The 22,500-nt window shown below is 41.8% G+C and overlaps 1 protein-coding gene and 1 long non-coding RNA gene across 6 annotated transcripts in view; one reads left to right on the top strand and one right to left on the bottom strand.

The window, feature by feature from the left end:
• Window positions 1–14,008, top strand: part of LOC143732427 (uncharacterized) — a 91,281-nt gene extending 77,273 nt beyond the window's left edge. Inside the window, exons 2-3 of the long non-coding RNA XR_013201118.1 lie at window positions 7,457–7,529; window positions 13,782–14,008. This is a non-coding gene — a long non-coding RNA (uncharacterized LOC143732427). The remainder of the gene's footprint in view (window positions 1–7,456; window positions 7,530–13,781) is intronic.
• The window catches only part of dnm1a (dynamin 1a), a 123,423-nt gene that overhangs the window by 80,141 nt on the left and 20,782 nt on the right, over window positions 1–22,500 (bottom strand). For all 5 annotated transcript variants that reach the window (XR_013200998.1, XR_013200997.1, XM_077222498.1 and 2 more), the window contains exons 2-8: window positions 13,868–13,941; window positions 12,611–12,760; window positions 10,814–11,017; window positions 8,694–8,792; window positions 5,551–5,711; window positions 3,853–3,995; window positions 2,293–2,428 (exon numbers count right to left, since the gene is read on the bottom strand). Coding sequence is in view for 3 of the 5 variants with exons in the window: in XM_077222498.1 (XP_077078613.1) it covers window positions 2,293–2,428; window positions 3,853–3,995; window positions 5,551–5,711; window positions 8,694–8,792; window positions 10,814–11,017; window positions 12,611–12,760; window positions 13,868–13,941 (967 nt within the window). In the remaining 2 variants the exon portion in view is untranslated. The remainder of the gene's footprint in view (window positions 1–2,292; window positions 2,429–3,852; window positions 3,996–5,550; window positions 5,712–8,693; window positions 8,793–10,813; window positions 11,018–12,610; window positions 12,761–13,867; window positions 13,942–22,500) is intronic.

Genomic DNA, 22,500 nt, shown 5'->3' with positions numbered 1-22,500 from the left:
GAGTGTTTGTGTGTGTGAGAGTGAGTGAGTGAGTGAGGGTTTGTGTGTGTGAGAGTGAGTGAGTGAGTGAGTGAGGGTTTGTGTGTGTGAGAGTGAGTGAGTGTGTGTGCAAGTGAGTGAGTGAGGGAGGGTTTGTGTGTGTGTGTGTGTGAGTGAGTGAGTGAGTGAGGGTTTGTGTGTGTGAGTGTGAGTGAGTGAGGGTTTGTGAGTGTGAGTGTGAGTGAGTGAGGGTTTGTGTGTGTGAGTGTGAGTGAGTGAGGGTTTGTGTGTGTGAGAGAGAGTGAGTGAGTGAGGGTTTGTGTGTGTGAGAGTGAGTGAGTGTGTGTGCAAGTGAGTGAGTGAGGGAGGGTGTGTGTGTGTGAGTGAGTGAGTGAGTGTTTGTGTGTGTGTGTGAGTGAGTGAGTGAGTGAGGGTTTTTGTGTGTGAGAGTGAGTGAGTGAGTGAGGGTGTGTGTGTGAGTGAGTGAGTGAGGGTGTGTGTGTGAGTGAGTGAGTGAGGGTTTGTGTGTGTGAGAGTGAGTGAGTGAGGGTTTGTGTGTGTGCAAATGAGTGAGCGAGTGAGGGTTTGTGTGTGTGAGAGTGAGTGAGGGTTTGTGTGTGTGTGTGAGTGAGTGAGGGTCTGTGTGTGTGAGAGTGAGTGAGTGAGTGAGGGTTTGTGCGGGTGTGAGTGAGTGTTTGTGTGTGTGAGAGTGAGCGAGTGAGTTAGTGAGGGTTTGTGTGTGTGTGTGTGAGTGAGTGTTTGTGTGTGTTAGAGTGAGTGAGTGAGTGAGGGTTTGTGTGTGTGTGAGTGAGTGAGGGTTTGTGTGTGTGTGTGTGTGTGAGTGAGTGAGTGAGGGTTTGTGTGTGTGAGAGTGAGTGTGTGTGCGAGTGAGTGAGTGAGTGAGGGTTTGTGATTGAGTGAGTGAGGGTTTGTGTGTGTGTGTGTTTGTGTGAGTGAGTGAGTGAGGGTTTGTGTGTGTGTGTGAGTGAGTGAGTGAGGGTTTGTGTGTGTGTGAGTGAGGGTTTGTGTGTGAGTGAGTGAGTGAGTGAGGGTTTGTGTGTGTGAGAGTGAGTGAGTGAGTGTGTGAGTGAGTGAGTGAGTGAGTGAGTGAGTGAGTGAGTGTGTGAGGGTTTGTGTGTGTGAGAGTGAGTGAGTGAGTGAGGGAGGGTTTGTGTGTGTGAGAGTTAGTGTGTGTGTGTGAGTGAGTGAGTGAGGGTTTGTGTGTGTGAGAGTGAGTGAGTGTGTGAGAGAGTGAGTGAGAGAGTGAGTGAGAGTGAGTGAGTGAGTGTGTGAGTGAGGGTTTGTGTGTGTGAGAGTGAGTGAGTGAGTGTGTGAGTGAGTGTGTGTGTGAGTGAGTGAGTGAGAGGGTTTGTGTGTGAGTGAGTGAGTGAGTGAGTGAGTGAGTGTGTGAGGCTCTGTGTGAGTGTGTGGAAATGCGAATATGAGTCTGTGTTTGTGTGTGTGACTGAGTTTGTTTGTGAGTGTGTGTTTGTTTGTGCGAGTTTGTGTGTGTGTGTTTGTGTGTGTGAGTTTGTGAGTGAGTGTGTGTGTGCGAGTTTGTGTGTGTGTTTGAGTGAAGGTTTGTGTGTGTGAGTGAGTATGTGTATGTGTGTGCGTGAAGGTTTGTGTGTGTGTGTATGTGTAGGTTTGTGTGTGAGTTTGTTTGTTTGAGTGTGAGAGAGTGTGTGTGTGTGTGTGTGTGTGTGAGCGAGTTTGTGTGTGTGTGTGTGAGTGAGGGTTTGTGTGTGTGAGGGAGTTTGTGTGTGTGTGCGTGAAGGTTTGTGTGTGTGTGTGTATGTGTAGGTTTGTGTGTAAGTTTGTTTGTTTGAGTGTGAGTGAGTGAGTGTGTGTGTGTGTGTGTGTGTGTGTGTGTGTGTGTGTGTGTGTGTGTGTGAGCGAGTTTGTGTGTGTGTGTGTGTGTGTGTGTGTGTGTGTGAGTGAGGGTTTGTGTGTGTGAGTGAGTGAGTTTGTGTGTGAGAGTTTCAGTGTGTGAGTGAGTTTGTGTGTGCAAATTTGTGTGTGTGCGAGTTTGTGTGTGTGTGCGAGTTTGTGTGTGAGTGAGGGTTTGTTTGTGTGTGTGAGTTTGAGTGTTAGTGTGTGTGTAAATGCGAGTGTGAGTGCATGTGTGTGTTTCCAGGCAAAGGAAAGTGGAATGTTTTACTCATAAAGGGCCGGAGGGAGACACAATCCTGCGCCGTTACTCATGAGTGACAGAGAGTCTTACATGTTTTGTACAAAACTAAAAGATGTTGAAAAGTTTTTGTCTTAATAGTAATTTTTGTCCTGAATGTGTGTGTCGTTGCTCACACACACCTTCACCAGCTCGAAGGGGAAGCGCTCGTGGAAGATGCGATTGATGCGCGCTCCTCCGGAGAGCTCATACGTGTCTATCTGATCTCCAGATCCCTCGATACGCTTCTCAAAGTCCACTGAGAACTGCTGCACCATCCTGACACACACAACACACACACTGCAGAATCAGCGTCTGCACGTTCAGTTACTCGTCTAGCAGATGCTTCATCTAAAGCAGGGCTTCCCAAACTTTTTAGATTAGACTGCAGTCATAACTTTTACATTAAGGGACATCATTTACCCCCTAAAATTTATTTTCCAATGCTTTTTCTTAACGAAGTGATTCTTTTAAATATCAAACGAAAACCGCCAGTAGGTGGCAGTAAGTCCCTGTCTTAATGAGCGAGTCATTCATTCTGTCAGTAACGAGGAAACTATTTATGAATGAATCATTGATTCATTAGGCGCGTTTCCATTACAGATTTGCGCAAAACTTTTGCGATCTTCTCTAAATGTCGACAAAAAACGAATGCGAAATGACGACGTTTCCATTAACCGATGTTATGCGACAAAAGCTTCTCGCGTTAGGTCATTCCAACAATCAAAAATTACCTGTAAAAGCGCAAAAACTGTTTCCATTGCAGTTTTGCGAAATATTTATTTTTCGATTGCCTGAAAAACCTCCTCATGCGAGTGTAAAAACTTTTTTGCGATAAATGGGAGTTTTTGCGAAATTGACGTGTTCGCAGTTTCAATTTGCGCAATTTGAAGGGTAATGGAAACGCGGCTACTGACTCTCACGACTCGTAGCTGCAGAGTTGTTCACGAAACACCGAGGTCACGCTTCAGTGTTTACAAATGTGAGGAAGGAGGGCCATACACACATTCAAATGTCTTTGTGTCAGTTCACCGTTTAAAATGCCCATTTCGTGTGCGTATCCTGGGTGTTTTAATATTAAAAAGGCTAAAAGTATACATTTGTAAACACTGACTCGGTACTTCCGCTTACGTCAAGCGTGACCTTTTCAACGTAATTGCGTATCACGTGCCGTCACGAACGCGCATCACAGAACAGAGCAAGGCGAGCATTTGTGCTTATAAAACTTAAACTGTTTTATTTATTTTTGAAATGACCGATCGTTTCGCTAGATAAGACCCTTATTCATCGTCTGGTATCGTTTAAAGCCCTTTGAAGCTGCGCTGAAACTGTCATTTGGACCTTGGACCATTTGGGTCCCATTGAAGTCCATTATATGGAGAAAAAGCCTGGAATGTTTTCATCAAAAACCTTCATTTCTTTTCGACTGAAGAAAGAAAGACATGGACATCTTGGATGACATGGGGGTGAGTAAATTATCAGCAAAAGTTTTTTTTAAAGGGAACTAATCCTTTAAGTCTGCTCCAAAGCTTCAGATTTTTATGACAGTTTATTTTACATTTTTGTCCTCTATGGACCTGTGTAACTTATTAGAATTGATGCACAAGGGTTACGGTAGGGTTGAATTAAATGAACAGGAAGACTCCAGTTTGGGAAGCACTGATCTAAAGCATGATGAATGTGAAGGACATTGTGAGACTGACTGCAACAGGGCCTTGGTCTTCCGGGACGGGTCGTCTGGACGGAAGTTCTTGTATTCGTCCACTTCTTTCTCGATGGACAGCAGCTGGCTCTGCAGTTTCGCACGCAGCGCGGGGAGCGTGTCACGGATGTGATTGGTCAGTTGCTGCGGAAGAACGACAGAGAGTCGAAGGTTTTATGAAGGAATTTTGGGATATTGCATACAAAAATTATTATAAACTTTTCAATGCGTATGTTACGGTGGCCCAGTAGTGCACAACACAACAATAAAAAGCAAACATAAGCCAAACATAACAAAAAAAGCCACAACACAATAAATTAAAGCCACAACACAATAAATTAAAGCCACAACACAACGAAAGAAAGCCACAACACAACGAAATTTAAATAGCAAACATAAGCCAAAAATAACAAATAAAGCGACAACACAACGAAATTTAAATAGTAATATTACTGTGTTTAAAATGCACCTTTTGTTTGTTGGCCTGTTGTATAATAATCAATGTCACGTTTAAAATCGTGTGGATATTTGGGAACAATTGCATTCTTGAAAGCCACAACACAACGAAATTTAAATAGCAAACATAAGTTCACAACACAACAAAATTAAAGCCACAACGAAATTAATCCACAACACAACGAAATAAAGCCACAACACAACAAAATTAAAGCCACAACGAAATTAATCCACAACACAACTAAATAAAGCCACAACACAACAAAATTTAAATAGCAAACATAAGTTCACAACACAACGAAATGAAGCCACAACACAACAAAATTAAGCCACAACACAACGAATTGAATCCACAACACAACGAAATAAAGCCACAACACAACAGAATTAAGCCACAACACAATAAATTAAAGTCACAACAAAATGAATCCACAACACAACGAAATAAAGCCACAACAATAAATTAAAGCCACAACACAACAAAATGAATCCACAACACAACGAAATAGTGTGACAGTCTCACATTCTTACAATGTGGGTTTATTTCGTTGTGGTATGCACTACTGGGCCACCGTAGTATGTGGCCGAAACAAACCAAACAGAATTTAGATTGATTGACGTTCACACATTCGAGTTGTTAAAGGATTAGTTCATGTTTTCATTTGAGCTCTTCTTTGAGAAGTTCATATGCAGAAAACAAGGACGGCATCGCAGAATCCAGTCATTAAAAAGGAATTTAGTGTCTAAAATGTCATGGAATTTGGCAAATTTTGGATGAATTAATCAAAAGTAGGGCTTTACAATTAAAGGATTATTTCACTTCAGAATTAAAATTTCCTGATAATTCACTCTCCCCAACGTCATCCAAGATGTTCACGTCTTTCTTTCTTCAGCCATTTTTAGACATTACTAAAATTTTGAATGGAATAAATTAACCCTTTCACGCATAGTGGTCCGTAAAGTGGACAGCTTTTCAAAAATATATATATATTTTTGCATTAGTTTTAATGGCATTGTTGCACATAAACCTGTACAAGTGACAAACCAGGAATATCAGTCCATTCCTACTATCCGAGGAGACTCTTGCAAGTAAAAAAAATGCAATTAAATTGTTGCATCAAGTAACATTTCTAAGGAGTCATATCTGAAGAAAGAGAGACATGAACATCTTGGATGACGATTTTACTTCTGAAGTGAAATAATGCTTTAAGTTCTGTCTGATGGCTCTTCTTCATCGTCTCACCTGGTTGAGGGTTTTCTGTAGGAACGTCGTTCCCATGCGGTCGGCCAGGTGTCTGTAACTGGGATGAGACAGGAAAAACTTCCTCTCCGCAGCCATAGCCGCGTTAATATCCTTCTTTCCGTCGATGTCTTTCTGACTGCGGTTCACCACACCGATGTAACCTGGAGTCAAACACACACATCATAAGAGAAGAGCACAATTCTGATCATGTGACCCTGCCTGGACCACAAAACCAGTCACATGGTTCAATTTCTTTACATTGAGATGTATACATCTTCTGAAAGCTGAATAAATACGCTTTTCGTTGATGTATGGTTTGTTAGGATAGGACAATATTTGGTCGAGATACGACTATTCTGGAATCTGAGGGTGCAAAAAAAAAAAAACATTTTTTTATATATATTTACGGTAGGAAATTTACAAAATATCTTCATGGAACATGATCTTTACTTAATATCCTCATGATTTTTGGCATAAAAGAAAAATCAATAATTTTGAGCCATACAATGTATTGTTGGCTATTGTTGCCGCTAATATACCCGTGCGACATGTGACTGGTTTGTGATCCAGGGTCACATTTGATCTTGGTAGAATTTGATGAGAAATGTTTGAGTTCATACTCAGATTGCAGACTTTGTTATTTCTGCAAATGTGAGCACAGTTTGAGACATTTATGCATTTGGCAGACGCTTTGAAAGCGACTTGTATTGCATTCAAGGCAAACATTTGCATTCGATCAGTTCTTGCTTTCCCTGGGAATCGAAGCTTGGCGTTGAAGCACATATTCTACTGTTTGTTACTCTGAGACCTTGTTAATTATTCCAAGAAACTGCTGAGGAGGGTATTTATCTTATTTCTATGGAAAAAAACGTAAATTCCTTAATGTAAAAATAAGGTCTTAATAAGCATTTAAATGTCCTAAATCCACGAAGCCTTGAGTGTCGATTTAATAAAGTTACTGAGCTCCTTAGAGGACAAAAATATCTGTGTCAAAAAACTCTTAATAAAGCTTAAGTTTGGTCTCATTTTAAAGATCCAATTGGCTCTATAATACAGCAGAAACCAGGAACAAAGCGGGTATTTGCTTTACAGGCAAAACCTGAGGAAATGGTGCCATCTGGTAAAAAAAATTGTACTAATTTTAATTTTGAAGCCTTGCCAACATGAATGAAAGCCTCTTTAAAAAGATTGCATCATTTTATAGTTAAATGGCCCTGGGACTAAAGAATTCTGTTTTAATGGGTTTCAATGAGGACATTGTGTGGTCAAAAGTGGTCCTGAGTGGAACTATTTGTGTATAAATAGATTTATGAAAGGAAATGAGGGTGAAATATGAAAATTCCAATAAAAATTCACACTTCTGACAAAAATTATGGCGTTGGCATTAACACAGGCAAAATTATCAAAAAAACAAACAAAAAAATGTAGTAAAGGTTAATAAATAAAAATATATTACTATTTGTATTCATAATAAAAATGTATTAATCCAGTATTAATATTACAAAAATTGTAATTTTCTTCTTTTAAAAACTTAATGTAGAGAAATGTGAATAGCGTCCATTGTTCATTTGTATATGTGTGTTAAGCAGGATTTGATTTTGGAGGAAAGGTCTTGTAAACGGTATTAAATTGGATGATGCTGATGCCTGCAGATATGAAGTACAAATAGAAAAAGAAATATGTCTGGATTAAAAGGTTAAACTCTCGTTCCTCATGTTTTTGGATCCATGTAAAGCATGTTTGTGGTTTTGAAGACGCGTTTGATGGGAAAACCCGGCGTGTGTAAAACTGCAGCGTCAGCAAGAGCTTCCCATAATGCCCTTTGTTGCCGAGCAAAGAGTTTTTTCCAGATGTGTCACTGAAATGAAGACTTTCTGATTCTCTCACAGACTCCAGTCTCTCTGAGACGTTATTCCACTAGAGGGAAACCATGAGTCGAGATGCGTTCACTCCTTTCACTTCATCTGTAGTTCACCATGGTAAGTATACTTTTTACTAGTAGTTACTTGCTACCCCAAGTCAAATTTGCTGTCACAAATGTTGCTGAAACGTGATTTAGTCTTTTTCCACTAGTGTTTACAAAGAAAATAAAAGCCTAATAGTTAATTAAATCTATAATACATTATTTTAAAACAAAAAAGATTAAATATTTTGTTTTACCTGCATGTCAAGTGACCATTTACCAACATTGTTAAATTATTGAAATATTAACATAAAATTTCATGGATAAATAAATATTTTAGGACAAAAGGAAATACCAAAAGTCCAATAGCTGCTCACTGTGTCATTTTAGGACATCCAATGAGAAGTTATTTAATAATAACATGAATAAATAAGCAATGAATTTGTAATATTTATAAGTAAAGTCATTTTATTTCTAATGAATGAGGAAAATAAGAGGCAATATGGGAATTATGATTCGACTCTTCATCTACATTTTGTCTTATTTATTCATTCATTTACAGTATTAAGAGACTATGAATTTCTAATTTATTTGTGCATTTTTATTAAATTGCCTGGTGAAATACAGGTGAAACTCGATAATTTGAATATTGTGCAACATGTATTTCAGTAATTTAATAAAAAGGGGAAACTAATATATTAAGTATATATAACTATATACATATGCATGATTATACTTTTCAGAGGGCCGACATTTCTGTATTTAAAATCCTTTTTTTTATTGATTTCATGTAATATTCTAATTTTCTGAGATTTTGAATTTAGGGTTTTCATAAGCTGTAAGCCATAATCATTAAAATTATACGTTTTGCACGATATTCTAATTTTTCGAGTTTTACCTGTAATTATGAGCACTTTTTAAAATAATTACAAATCAAATGTCAAAAAAAAATTAATAGTTTCCAAAAGCACAAGCAAAAGGGAGCAAAGAAACACTTTCTTTCACAGTGTTTTCAGAATCCGAATATTTCTAAGCATTATCGGTTTATATACAGAGCTTGTTGGATGGTTTTTGTTTGTGTGTGACTGTAACTGAATCGATGAAGAGTTTTTCAGCATGCATTAACTGAAGATGATTGTGTGTAGTACGTGTCAGTCGAGGAAATGGGACTGAATGCATTTCAGGGCATGCATTGATAGATGTAATGATGATAGATGTTTAATTCAGACGATCGCCTCACCTCGTCTCAGCGGCAGAAGCTTGTTTTCCAGGATATCCCGAGCGTCGGTCCCTTCATCCATGAGATCGAGTTTAGTGATGACACCGATAGTCCTCTGACCTGCTCACACACACACAAACACAGAACCCATGAGAACACACACACCATTTGGATGCATCACAACTGATATTTAACAGTCCCTTTAAGGCAAGTCGTGATTGGCTCTTTTATTTAGAAGGCGGGACTTATTCCGCCATATTGTGCGTTGCAACGTCTTTGTATATGTAATGATTTTTTCCTGAAAATATCTCACATCGCGAACAGAAGTTAAAGCTGCACCAGTAATTTCTGTTAATAATTGCTAAACATTTAGGAGAATTTCGCCTTTAAAATTAGTGATGCACAATATATCGCCCACCATATTGGTATCGGCCGATATATGTTCATTTTTAATGTTATCGTTATCGGCCAGATAAGAAAATTTGTCCGATATATTAAAGCCGATAAATAATGTATTATTTCCTTCAGCTGAGACACTTCAGATGCGCACTGTTCAACATGATGGTTTTAAATTACTTGAAATATGATTGAAATCCCTTCAAAAAGGAAAATACAGTTCAGCGCAAGTCTGTCATACGCTACATAAAATTATCATGAGACATCATTATAATTGTGTGTTTAGGACATGGATTTTAATCATGAGACTTTTGTTTTTGTAATCAGGCTCTCAAAAAATATATAAAAATTTGGATTTAGATTTATCGGCCAATATATCGGTTATCGGCTTTCAAATATAAAGAATTATCGGTCATCGTATCGGTCAAAATGTTTATATCGGTGCATCTCTATTTTAAAAAGTCAAAGCCTGTTCACAAGTTCACGAAGATAGTTGAGTTTCTGGTAACACTTTACATTAAGGTTTCATTTATAAACATTAGTTAACTGCGGTAGTTAACGTTTACTCTTTCCATGCCAGCGTTTTTTTTTTGTTTTTTTTTAAGTTGCCAGTCATCACCAGCATTTTCGATAATTTTGACAAAATCCCCCAGATTATCAATATTTTGTTGTATGAATACCTGAACGTGCGATATGTCAAGCAAAATTATTTATTTTAGTACATCTAGTTAAAATAAATGAAGATGGGAAATTTTGCCTTGGTAACTAGCTGAAATAAAATAGTTTTTAATAGTATTTCAGTTAACGTTTACTTTATCTCATGTAACAATGTTTTTGTGTGTGTGCGCGTTGTTTTTAAACCCTTTTTTATAAAATATAAGCAAAAAGAATGAAGCGCTTGAGCTTTGTTTGTGCACATAATCAGAGCAAGAATGGCAGCATTAAAGGGATAGTTCACCCAAATATTTAAATTCTGTCAGTAATTACTCTCCCTCATGTTGTTCAACCCCGTAAGACTTTAAGACTGTTTTAAATTAAGATATTTGTGATTAAATCTGAGAGCTGGATCACTCCTCCTTAGGCTTCTAAGGGATTGACACTTGTTACCCGAAAGGTTATTAAAGACATCGTTAAAATAGTCCAAGTGACTACAGTGGCTCAATCTTAAGTTTATCAAGCGACGAGAATACTTTTTGTGCGCAAAAACAAACAAAAAAAACGACTTTATTTCAACTATTGATTTCCTTCTCTGTGGGCCTCGAGTGAGTTCACTAGTCTAACAGCGTAAGCTTCTGTGTTGTACGTCACACACATCACACACATGACCAGCGTCGGCCAATAGTGAGCCTACGTGTGACGTAGCTCTACGCTATCACACTACGCTAACTGACTCGAGGCCCACAGAGAAGGAAATTTATAGTTGAAATAAAGTCGTTATTTTTTTTTTTGCGCACAAAAAGTATTCTCGTCGCTTGATAAACTTAAGATTGAGCCACTGTAGTCACTTGGACTATTTTAACGATGTCTTTAATAACTTTTCGGGTAACAAGTTTCAATCCCTTAGAAGCCTATGGAGGAGTGATCCAGCTCTCAGATTTAATCACAAATATCTTAATTCGTGTTTCGAAGATGAACGAAGGTCTTACAGGGTTGAACAACATGAGGGAGAGTAAATACTGACAGAATTTACATTTTTGGGTGGACTATCCCTTTAATGCGTGTGATGTGCTGAGATGTGGACACACCCTGCGGGTCGACTTCTTTGGCGATCTTCAGCGCGTCAGAGTTAGCGAGGTCAGAGTTGGCGGGCGATACGGCGAGCAGAAGACAGTTGTCTTTGGTCACGAACTGCATCAGCATGTCTCTGATCTGCTGCTCGATGTCTGGCGGCTGATCTCCCACCGGCACTTTAGTCATTCCCGGCAGATCCACCAGCGTCAGGTTCAGCACTGCAGGAGAAACACACACCACATCAGACCAACACAAACACTCTGCAAAAAAATGTTTTTCTTACTTAATAGTTTGTCTTGTTTTCAGTCCAAATGTGTAAAAATTCTTAAATCAAGATGCATTTACTAGATGAGTAAAATGACATAAGATATTATGTCTTGTTTTCTGGGGAAATAAATCAAAATGAAGAGAGTTGTTGCATAAAAAAAGCAAAATTATCTGACAATGTGGTAAGAAAAATACTGTTAATTCAAACAGAAACAAGATTATTTTTCTTACCTAATTGGCTTTTTTTAAGCAATAACTCACCTAATACTGATTTATTTCCCCAGAAAACAAGACATTATATCTTATGGCATTTTACTAGTCTAGTAAATGCATCTTGATTTAAGAATTTTTAGATATTTGGACTGGAAACAAGACAAAAATATTAAGAAAGAAAAGCATTTTTTGCAGTGTTCATGAATATTACAGTTTTTTTCAGCCGCTTACACACAAAATCCTTGTCGCACAGTTTCTAAAACCTGACACTCAAACACCAGAACCACACACCAAATCTGCAAAACCATACACTGATTCTCAGTTTTAACACTTTTTTCACAACACACATTTCTCTCTGTAACACATACAAATCTAACAGGACGTATCTTGAATATTACAGTTTTCTTCAACCGCTTACAAACAAAATCCTTGTCAGACAATGTCTGAATATTGCGAACAATGCTAAAAATATAAATTTTTCACAAACTGTGATTTTGTATGCACATTTCTGAAATACACTGAACAAAATTATAAAGCAACACTTTTGTTTTTGCCCACATTTTTCACGAGCTGAACTCAAAGATCTAAGACTTTTTCTATGTACACAAAAGGCCTATTTCTCTCAAATATTGTTCACAAATCTGTCTAAATCTGTGTTAGTGAGCACTTCTCCTTTGCCGAGATAATCCATCCACCTCACAGGTGTGGCGTATCAAGATGCTGATTATATAGCATGATTATTGCACAGGTGTGCCTTAGGCTGCCACGATAAAAGGCCACACAAAAATGTGCAAATCAAAATGCCACAGTACTTCATCAGTTCCTCACACACACTCCTCACTTGTGCAAACACTCATTGCTTTACTAAACACCAACCAATCAAGGCTTTAGAATAGGCCTATAAATAGGACAAAAGGTCGAGTTATAGGTTCTTCGGACTGTGTAATACTGTATTCACAACCACAAATGATTACAGTTAAAAAATAAATAGTTTGGTTTCAATCTTGCTTTTGTGTTTACCGTGAATTTACCGCCAATTACTTTCAATCTTGTACAGAAATGTACATAGGAGCTCATGAAAGAAGAGCTTTCGGTTTTGAATAACAGCGTATATGATATATCCAAAAATATAATATTATGGCAAAAGGTGTTTGCAACGTAAGACAAATGTTGTTTGTGTTTGTGATATTTTGAATGCAGTGCTTCATTTTGATGTGAGGCATTTTGCATGTGCAATTCTTTTTGGAAAAAAAGAGGCAAAGTTTTAAAAATGTGTGTAAGCAGTTGAAAAAAACTGTAATCACATGCTAAAATCAGAGCTGTAATCTGACCGTTTGGCGAATAGACCCGCAGGTTGATGGGCACGGGTGATATGCCTTTATTCTGTCCCGTGGCCCGATCCGTCTCCGCCTCGATCTCCTGACGCACCTCATCGAAATCCGTGAACTTCTTCCCCTTACAGTGGAGAAACTCCGCGTATTCTGAATATGCATGAAACAGAGACACAAATCATTACACAATATAAACTAAAGCCTGAAATAATAGTGAGAAACATCAGTGTTTTTGAAATATAACAGTTCATAAGAAACTCTGTTTGTTTGAGATCTGTTTAACTCCCAGAAGAAGGCATGTAGCCGAAACGCGGATGGTAATTTGACCAAGCCATAATAATAAAGGCTTTTTAACTTTATCAATTGAGAGTGCCTTGGAGTTCTTCTTTTTTTTGATTTTTGGTATTTAGTTTCCCATCCAAAGAGCACCTCTATCTTAACCAAACTATTGAGTCCAGGAAGCGCTCCTCTACCCCTCCCTTTTTCCATAACAGTTTTTTGACAAAATATATCTTTAAACAAAAGTTTTTTGTTTTTAGCATCATATTTGATCCACCAGGCTTTTATGGCTCATATAGTGAGAATACAGAGGGTTTTTTTCTGAGGCCCAAACTGAGCAGAAATATGAAATTTGCTGCAGATGCTGATATTTATATGACAAAAATTAAGATGAAATTCTGATGCATGTAACGTAAATCAATGAGATCTTTATAACAGTTTAACAGATACTTAAATACAGTGCCTAGCATAAGTGAACACACCCATGCTAAAGTTGACTAAAAAGAGGAATAAAAAATCATCTTTTGGAAATTGATCTTAATGCTTTAATTTAAAAAATGAGGAAAAATCCAACCTTTAAGGAAACCAGTTTTCTTTGTGAATGAATAATGTATCGTAAATAAATAAATGTTCTTCCTTAAAATACAAGTTGCATAAGTCAGGACACCCCTATGTTAAATTCCCATCGAGACAGCAGATTTTTATTTTTAAAGGCCAGTTATTTCATGGATCCGGGATGCTATGCATCCTGATAAAGTTCCCTTGGCTTTTGGGATTAAAATATCCCACATCATCACACACACTTCACCATAACTAGAGATTGGTGTAAATGATAGCACAGCCTGCTCCACTAGGTGGCAGTGTTTCTGAAAGCTTTGTTGTGTTTCTGCAGTCAGACCTGATCCCAGACCAGCGCCGGCCCGCTGAAGGTGATGCTGATGTAATGTTAACCTGCTGTTGCTAGGCGACCGGACTCACCTGTGGGGCAGTTGATGAGCTGGAGGACGAGTGGACGGCGGGTGACGATGCCAGAGCCGCGCGGGAGGAAATCCCTGAGAAACAGAGCAGAGTTAGAGATGCACATCATTCTACACTACAACTCTAGGGCTCCGTTTTAAAGAAACAAATAGGTTCTGTTTAAGGAGAAATGCCTTACATTTTTTCTAGTGATAACATGTTTATGAGCTGATTAATTCATTAACTGTAATCAAAATTTGAAAAAATGGATTTAAACAAGATTATTTAATTCAAACTGAATACCTAAGATGGGAACTCTATACAGTATCTGAAGTGCCTGACTTTGCCTGAACATGAAGTGTTCTTTACTTGTAAGAGTGAAACTACAGTAAAGATGCTGAAACTAAATAATGTGATGACAGATAAATAATGTTTATTGTGCATTGCAAAATAAATGTTAAAATAGAACATGCAATCAAACTGTGTGCATTCACATTTCATGTTCATTAATACTACAACAGCATGATTATTTCTACTAAAATTCTACCAAAATTCGGTTTAATTAAAATTTGATGCATTTTTAATCCTTTGAAATATTTTTTGTAAATAATTTGATGTGCAGCATCTTACTTACATCAAATAATATAATAATAAATAAATATAGTTTAGTGTGCATCGCAAAAGAAATGTTAAAATAGAACATGCAATCAGATTACATTATACATTTTAATAGTACTCACACTGCATGTTCATTACAATATCCTGATTATTTCTACCAAAATTTGGTTTAATTAAAATGTGATGCATTTTTAATCCTGAAGAATTTGCAGAACCAACTTAGTTACCGGGACAAATATCGTGTGTAAGCACTGCGATGTACGGTTTCTTACTTGCATCAAATAATATAATAGTAAATAATGTTTAGTGTGCATTGCAAAAGAAATTTTAAAATAAAACATTAATTTAATTGCAATTAAATTACATTTTAATTTTTTAATATGAGTCACATTGCATGGTCATTATAGTAGCTTTATATTTAGTTTATGAATATAATTGATAAAATCAAATTCTACCAAAATTGTGTTTAGGTAAAATTTGATGCATTTTTTAATCCTTTGCTCTGAGAATATTTTACACACAAATATTGTGTGTAAATAATGTGATGTGCAGCATCATACTTGCATCAAATAATACAATAATAAATAAATATTGTTTAGTGTGCATTGGGAAAGAAATGTTAAAATAGAATATGCCATCAAATTACATTTTAAATTTAAATAAAAGTCACACTGCATGTTCATTACAATATCCTGATTATTTCTACCAAAATTGTGTTTAATTAAAATCGGAATAATTTTTAATCCTTTGCTCTGAGAACATGAAGAATTTGAGGAAACAGTAAAATTAAAATGAAATTGACTCGCATTATAAAGCTTGGAAGACCCAGGACAATTTTTAATATAACTCAGATTGTGTTGGTCTGAAAGAAGAGTGTAATATACACTTAGGACGGCTTCGGTGTGAGTAAATCATGGGCTAATTTTCTTTTTCGGGGGAACTATCCCTTTAATATTACATTATAACACTTTGCTTATTTTTAGTTTTTTAATAGCCTAATTACATTACATTTTACATTGTAATCTCACGGTAATAAAGGTCAGGCTGAAAAACCTTTGTTTATTCTCTGTAACACACAATTTTGCAAACTATGCTGGTTTTATCAAAATACTTAACACAATTCACAAAACCACACACCCAAACTGCGAAATACCTCATATCTCCTGCAAAATGAAGCACTGCAACCAAAACTACATATAGCAGGAAATGGTACACACTTCATTTATATTACCAGATTTTTGTCTAACCAACTACACACTGTTGGGCATAATGAAAAGCACTCTCATCTTTAGTATGCTTTGCCATAATAATAAAATAGTTCTAATTGTAGAAAATTCTTCAGATTGTTCACATGACAGAAATATTTGCAGATACACACACATGCTGCTGAAACATTTATTTATTTATTTATTTTTTAAACATTTTATTTATTTTATTTTCTGTGTGTTCAGAGAGCGGTGTGTGTGTGTTCAGAGAGCGGTGTGTGTGTGTTCAGAGAGATGTGTGTGTGTGTTCAGAGAGCGGTGTGTGTGTGTCCAAAGAGCGGTGTGTGTGTGTTCAGAGAGCGCTGTGTGTGTGTTCAGAGAGCGCTGTGTGTGTGTTCAGAGAGCAGTGTGTGTGTGTTCAGAGAGCGGTGTGTGTGTGTTCAGAGAGATGTGTGTGTGTGTTCAGAGAGCGGTGTGTGTGTGTTCAGAGAGCGGTGTGTGTGTGTTCAGAGAGATGTGTGTGTGTGTTCAGAGAGCGGTGTGTGTGTGTTCAAAGAGCGGTGTGTGTGTGTTCAGAGAGCGCTGTGTGTGTGTTCAGAGAGCGCTGTGTGTGTGTTCAGAGAGCAGTGTGTGTGTGTTCAGAGAGCGGTGTGTGTGTGTTCAGAGAGCGGTGTGTGTGTGTTCAGAGAGCGGTGTGTGTGTGTGTTCAGAGAGCGGTGTGTGTGTGTTCAGAGAGCGCTGTGTGTGTGTTCAGAGAGCGCTGTGTGTGTGTTCAGAGAGCGCTGTGTGTGTGTTCAGAGAGCGCTGTGTGTGTGTTCAGAGAGCACTGTGTGTGTGTTCAGAGAGCGGTGTGTGTGCGTTCAGAGAGCGCTGTGTGTGTGTTCAGAGAGCGGTGTGTGTGTGTTCAGAGAGCGCTGTGTGTGTGTTCAGAGAGTGTGTTCAGAGAGCGCTGTGTGTGTGTTCAGAGAGCGGTGCGTGTGTGTTCAGAGAGCGGTGTGTGTGCGTTCAGAGAGCAGTGTGTGTTTGTGGTCAGAGAGCAGTGTGTGTGTGTTCAGAGAGCGGTGTGTGTGTGTTCAGAGAGCGGTGTGTGTGTGTTCAGAGAGCGGTGTGTGTGTGTTCAGAGAGGGGTGTGTGTTCAGAGAGCGGTGTGTGTGTGTTCAGAGAGCGCTGTGTGTGTGTTCAGAGAGCGCTGTGTGTGTGTTCAGAGAACGGTGTGTGTGTGTTCAGAGAGCGGTGTGTGTGCGTTCAGAGAGCAGTGTGTGTTTGTGGTCAGAGAGCAGTGTGTGTGTGTTCAGAGAGCGGTGTGTGTGTGTTCAGAGAGCGGTGTGTGTGTGTTCAGAGAGCGGTGTGTGTTCAGAGAGCGGTGTGTGTGTGTTCAGAGAGCGCTGTGTGTGTGTTCAGAGAGCGCTGTGTGTGTGTTCAGAGAACGGTGTGTGTGTGTTCAGAGAGCGTTGTGTTTGTGTGTTCAGAGAGCGCTGTGTGTGTGTTCAGAGAGCGGTGTGTTTGTGTGTTCAGAGAGCGGTGTGTTTGTGTGTTCAGAGAGCGCTGTGTGTGTGTTCAGAGAGCGGTGTGTTTGTGTGTTCAGAGAGCGGTGTGTTTGTGTGTTCAGAGAGCGCTGTGTGTGTGTTCAGAGAGCGGTGTGTTTGTGTGTTCAGAGAGCGCTGTGTGTGTGTTCAGAGAGCGGTGTGTTTGTGTGTTCAGAGAGCGCTGTGTGTGTGTTCAGAGAGCGGTGTGTTTGTGTGTTCAGAGAGTGGTGTGTGTGTGTTCAGAGAACGGTGTTTGTGTGTTCAGAGAGCGCTGTGTGTGTGTTCAGAGAGCAGTGTGTGTGTTCAGAGAGCGGTGTGTGTGTGTTCAGAGAGCGGTGTGTGTGTGTTCAAAGAGCGCTGTGTGTGTGTTCAGAGAGCAGTGTGTGTGTGTTCAGAGAGCGCTGTGTGTGTGTTCAGAGAGCGCTGTGTGTGTGTTCAGAGAGCAGTGTGTGTGTGTTCAGAGAGCAGTGTGTGTGTGTTCAGAGAGCGGTGTGTGTTTGTGTTCAGAGCGCGCTGTGTGTGTGTTCAGAGAGCGGTGTGTGTGTGTTCAGAGAGCGGTGTGTGTTTGTGGTCAGAGAGCAGTGTGTGTGTGTTCAGAGAGCGGTGTGTGTGCGTTCAGAGAGCAGTGTGTGTTTGTGGTCAGAGAGCAGTGTGTGTGTGTTCAGAGAGCAGTGTGTGTGTGTTCAGAGAGCGGTGTGTTTGTGGTCAGAGAGTGGTGTGTGTTCAGAGAGCGCTGTGTGTGTGTTCAGAGAGCGGTGTGTGTGTGTTCAGAGAGCGCTGTGTGTGTGTTCAAAGAGCGGTGTGTGTGTGTTCAGAGAGCAGTGTGTGTGTGTTCAGAGAGCGCTGTGTGTGTGTTCAGAGAGCACTGTGTGTGTGTGTTCAGAGAGCGGTGTGTGTGTGTTCAGAGAGCGGTGTGTTTGTGTGTTCAGAGAGCGGTGTGTGTGTGTTCAGAGAGCGCTGTGTGTGTGTTCAGAGTGCGGTGTGTGTGTGTTCAGAGAGCACTGTGTGTGTGTTCAGAGAGCGCTGTGTGTGTGTTCAGAGAGCGCTGTGTGTGTGTTCAGAGAGCGCTGTGTGTGTGTTCAGAGAGCGCTGTGTGTGTGTTCAGAGAGCGCTGTGTGTGTGTTCAGAGAGCGCTGTGTGTGTGTTCAGAGAGCGCTGTGTGTGTGTTCAGAGAGCGGTGTGTGTGTGTTCAGAGAGCGCTGTGTGTGTGTTCAGAGAGCGCTGTGTGTGTGTTCAGAGAGCGCTGTGTGTGTGTTCAAAGAGCGGTGTGTGTGTGTTCAGAGAGCGCTGTGTGTGTGTTCAGAGTGCGGTGTGTGTGTGTTCAGAGAGCGCTGTGTGTGTGTTCAGAGAGCGCTGTGTGTGTGTTCAGAGAGCGGTGTGTGTTTGTGTTCAGAGAGCGCTGTGTGTGTGTTCAGAGAGCGGTGTGTGTGTGTTCAGAGAGCGCTGTGTGTGTGTTCAGAGAGCAGTGTGTGTGTGTTCAGAGAGCGCTGTGTGTGTGTGTTCAGAGAGCGGTGTGTGTGTGTTCAGAGAGCGGTGTGTGTGTGTTCAGAGAGCGCTGTGTGTGTGTTCAGAAAACGCTGTGTGTGTGTTCAGAGAGTGCTGTGTGTGTGTTCAGAGAGCGGTGTGTGTGTGTTCAGAGAGCGCTGTCTGTGTGTTCAGAGAGCGGTGTGTGTGTGTTCAGAGAGTGGTGTGTGTGTGTTCAGAGAGCGGTGTGTGTGTGTTCAGAGAGCGCTGTGTGTGTGTTCAGAGAGCACTGTGTGTGTGTTCAGAGAGCACTGTGTGTGTGTTCAGAGAGCGCTGTGTGTGTGTTCAGAGAGCGCTGTGTGTGTGTTCAGAGAGCGCTGTGTGTGTGTTCAGAGAGCGGTGTGTGTGTGTTCAGAGAGCGGTGTGTGTGTGTTCAGAGAGCGGTGTGTGTGTGTTCAGAGAGCGCTGTGTGTGTTCAGAGAGCACTGTGTGTGTGTTCAGACAGCGGTGTGTGTGTGTTCAGAGAGTGCTGTGTGTGTGTTCAGAGAGCGGTGTGTGTGTGTTCAGAGAGCGCTGTCTGTGTGTTCAGAGAGCGGTGTGTGTGTGTTCAGAGAGCGGTGTGTGTGTGTTCAGAGTGCGGTGTGTGTGTGTTCAGAGAGCACTGTGTGTGTGTTCAGAGAGCGCTGTGTGTGTTCAGAGAGCGGTGTGTGTTTGTGTTCAGAGAGCGCTGTGTGTGTGTTCAGAGAGCGGTGTGTGTGTGTTCAGAGAGCGCTGTGTGTGTGTTCAGAGAGCAGTGTGTGTGTGTTCAGAGAGCGCTGTGTGTGTGTGTTCAAAGAGCGCTGTCTGTGTGTTCAGAGAGCGCTGTCTGTGTGTTCAGAGAGCGGTGTGTGTGTGTTCAGAGTGCGGTGTGTGTGTGTTCAGAGAGCACTGTGTGTGTGTTCAGAGAGCGCTGTGTGTGTGTTCAGAGAGCGGTGTGTGTTTGTGTTCAGAGAGCGCTGTGTGTGTGTTCAGAGAGCGGTGTGTGTGTGTTCAGAGAGCGCTGTGTGTGTGTTCAGAGAGCAGTGTGTGTGTGTTCAGAGAGCGCTGTGTGTGTGTGTTCAGAGAGCGGTCTGTGTGTTCAGAGAGCGGTGTGTGTGTGTTCAGAGAGCGCTGTGTGTGTGTTCAGAGACCACTGTGTGTGTGTTCAGAGAGCACTGTGTGTGTGTTCAGAGAGCGCTGTGTGTGTGTTCAGAGAGCGCTGTGTGTGTGTTCAGAGAGCGGTGTGTGTGTGTTCAGAGAGCGGTGTGTGTGTGTTCAGAGAGCGCTGTGTGTGTGTTCAGAGAGCACTGTGTGTGTGTTCAGAGAGCGCTGTGTGTGTGTGTGTTCAGAGAGCGCTGTGTGTGTGTTCAGAGAGCGGTGTGTAGTGTGTTCAGAGAGCAGTGTGTGTGTGTTCAGAGAGCGGTGTGTGTGTGTTCAGAGAGCGGTGTGTGTGTGTTCAGAGTGCGGTGTGTGTGTGTTCAGAGAGCACTGTGTGTGTGTTCAGAGAGCGCTGTGTGTGTTCAGAGAGCGGTGTGTGTGTGTTCAGAGAGCGCTGTGTGTGTGTTCAGAGAGCAGTGTGTGTGTGTTCAGAGAGCGCTGTGTGTGTGTGTTCAAAGAGCGCTGTCTGTGTGTTCAGAGAGCGCTGTCTGTGTGTTCAGAGAGCGGTGTGTGTGTGTTCAGAGTGCGGTGTGTGTGTGTTCAGAGAGCACTGTGTGTGTGTTCAGAGAGCGCTGTGTGTGTGTTCAGAGAGCGGTGTGTGTTTGTGTTCAGAGAGCGCTGTGTGTGTGTTCAGAGAGCGGTGTGTGTGTGTTCAGAGAGCGCTGTGTGTGTGTTCAGAGAGCAGTGTGTGTGTGTTCAGAGAGCGCTGTGTGTGTGTGTTCAGAGAGCGGTCTGTGTGTTCAGAGAGCGGTGTGTGTGTGTTCAGAGAGCGCTGTGTGTGTGTTCAGAGACCACTGTGTGTGTGTTCAGAGAGCACTGTGTGTGTGTTCAGAGAGCGCTGTGTGTGTGTTCAGAGAGCGCTGTGTGTGTGTTCAGAGAGCGGTGTGTGTGTGTTCAGAGAGCGGTGTGTGTGTGTTCAGAGAGCGCTGTGTGTGTGTTCAGAGAGCACTGTGTGTGTGTTCAGAGAGCGCTGTGTGTGTGTGTGTTCAGAGAGCGCTGTGTGTGTGTTCAGAGAGCGGTGTGTAGTGTGTTCAGAGAGCAGTGTGTGTGTGTTCAGAGAGCGGTGTGTGTGTGTTCAGAGAGCGGTGTGTGTGTGTTCAGAGTGCGGTGTGTGTGTGTTCAGAGAGCACTGTGTGTGTGTTCAGAGAGCGCTGTGTGTGTTCAGAGAGCGGTGTGTGTTTGTGTTCAGAGAGCGCTGTGTGTGTGTTCAGAGAGCGGTGTGTGTGTGTTCAGAGAGCGCTGTGTGTGTGTTCAGAGAGCAGTGTGTGTGTGTTCAGAGAGCGCTGTGTGTGTGTGTTCAAAGAGCGCTGTCTGTGTGTTCAGAGAGCGCTGTCTGTGTGTTCAGAGAGCGGTGTGTGTGTGTTCAGAGTGCGGTGTGTGTGTGTTCAGAGAGCACTGTGTGTGTGTTCAGAGAGCGCTGTGTGTGTGTTCAGAGAGCGGTGTGTGTTTGTGTTCAGAGAGCGCTGTGTGTGTGTTCAGAGAGCGGTGTGTGTGTGTTCAGAGAGCGCTGTGTGTGTGTTCAGAGAGCAGTGTGTGTGTGTTCAGAGAGCGCTGTGTGTGTGTGTTCAGAGAGCGGTCTGTGTGTTCAGAGAGCGGTGTGTGTGTGTTCAGAGAGCGCTGTGTGTGTGTTCAGAGACCACTGTGTGTGTGTTCAGAGAGCACTGTGTGTGTGTTCAGAGAGCGCTGTGTGTGTGTTCAGAGAGCGCTGTGTGTGTGTTCAGAGAGCGGTGTGTGTGTGTTCAGAGAGCGGTGTGTGTGTGTTCAGAGAGCGCTGTGTGTGTGTTCAGAGAGCACTGTGTGTGTGTTCAGAGAGCGCTGTGTGTGTGTGTGTTCAGAGAGCGCTGTGTGTGTGTTCAGAGAGCGGTGTGTAGTGTGTTCAGAGAGCAGTGTGTGTGTGTTCAGAGAGCGCTGTGTGTGTGTTCAGAGAGTGGTGTGTGTGTGTTCAGAGAGTGGTGTGTGTGTGTTCAGAGAGCGGTGTGTGTGTGTTCAGAGAGCGCTGTGTGTGTGTTCAGAGAGCGGTGTGTGTTCAGAGAGCGCTGTGTGTGTGTTCAGAGAGCACTGTGTGTGTGTTCAGAGAGCGCTGTGTGTGTGTGTTCAGAGAGCGGTGTTCAGAGAGCGGTGTGTGTGTGTTCAGAGAGCGCTGTGTGTGTGTGTGTTCAGAGAGCGCTGTGTGTGTGTTCAGAGAGCGGTGTGTAGTGTGTTCAGAGAGCAGTGTGTGTGTGTTCAGAGAGCGCTGTGTGTGTGTTCAGAGAGTGGTGTGTGTGTGTTCAGAGAGTGGTGTGTGTGTGTTCAGAGAGCGGTGTGTGTGTGTTCAGAGAGCGCTGTGTGTGTGTTCAGAGAGCGGTGTGTGTTCAGAGAGCGCTGTGTGTGTGTTCAGAGAGCACTGTGTGTGTGTTCAGAGAGCGGTGTGTGTGTGTGTACAGAGAGCGGTGTGTGTGTGTTCAGAGAGCGCTGTGTGTGTGTTCAGAGAGCGGTGTGTGTGTGTTCAGAGAGCACTGTGTGTGTGTTCAGAGAGCGGTGTGTGTGTGTTCAGAGAGCGGTGTGTGTGTGTTCAGAGAGCGGTGTGTGTGTGTTCAGAGAGCGCTGTGTGTGTGTTCAGAGAGCACTGTGTGTGTGTTCAGAGAGCGCTGTGTGTGTGTTCAGAGAGCGCTGTGTGTGTGTTCAG

Source organism: Siphateles boraxobius, unplaced genomic scaffold (assembly GCF_051911475.1).
Source record: "Siphateles boraxobius isolate OS27281-9 unplaced genomic scaffold, OSU_SipBor_1 120, whole genome shotgun sequence".
Lineage (NCBI taxonomy): Eukaryota > Metazoa > Chordata > Actinopteri > Cypriniformes > Leuciscidae > Siphateles > Siphateles boraxobius.
Note: the sequence above shows the minus strand (reverse complement) of the source record. Positions and strands in the feature narration are given on the sequence as shown.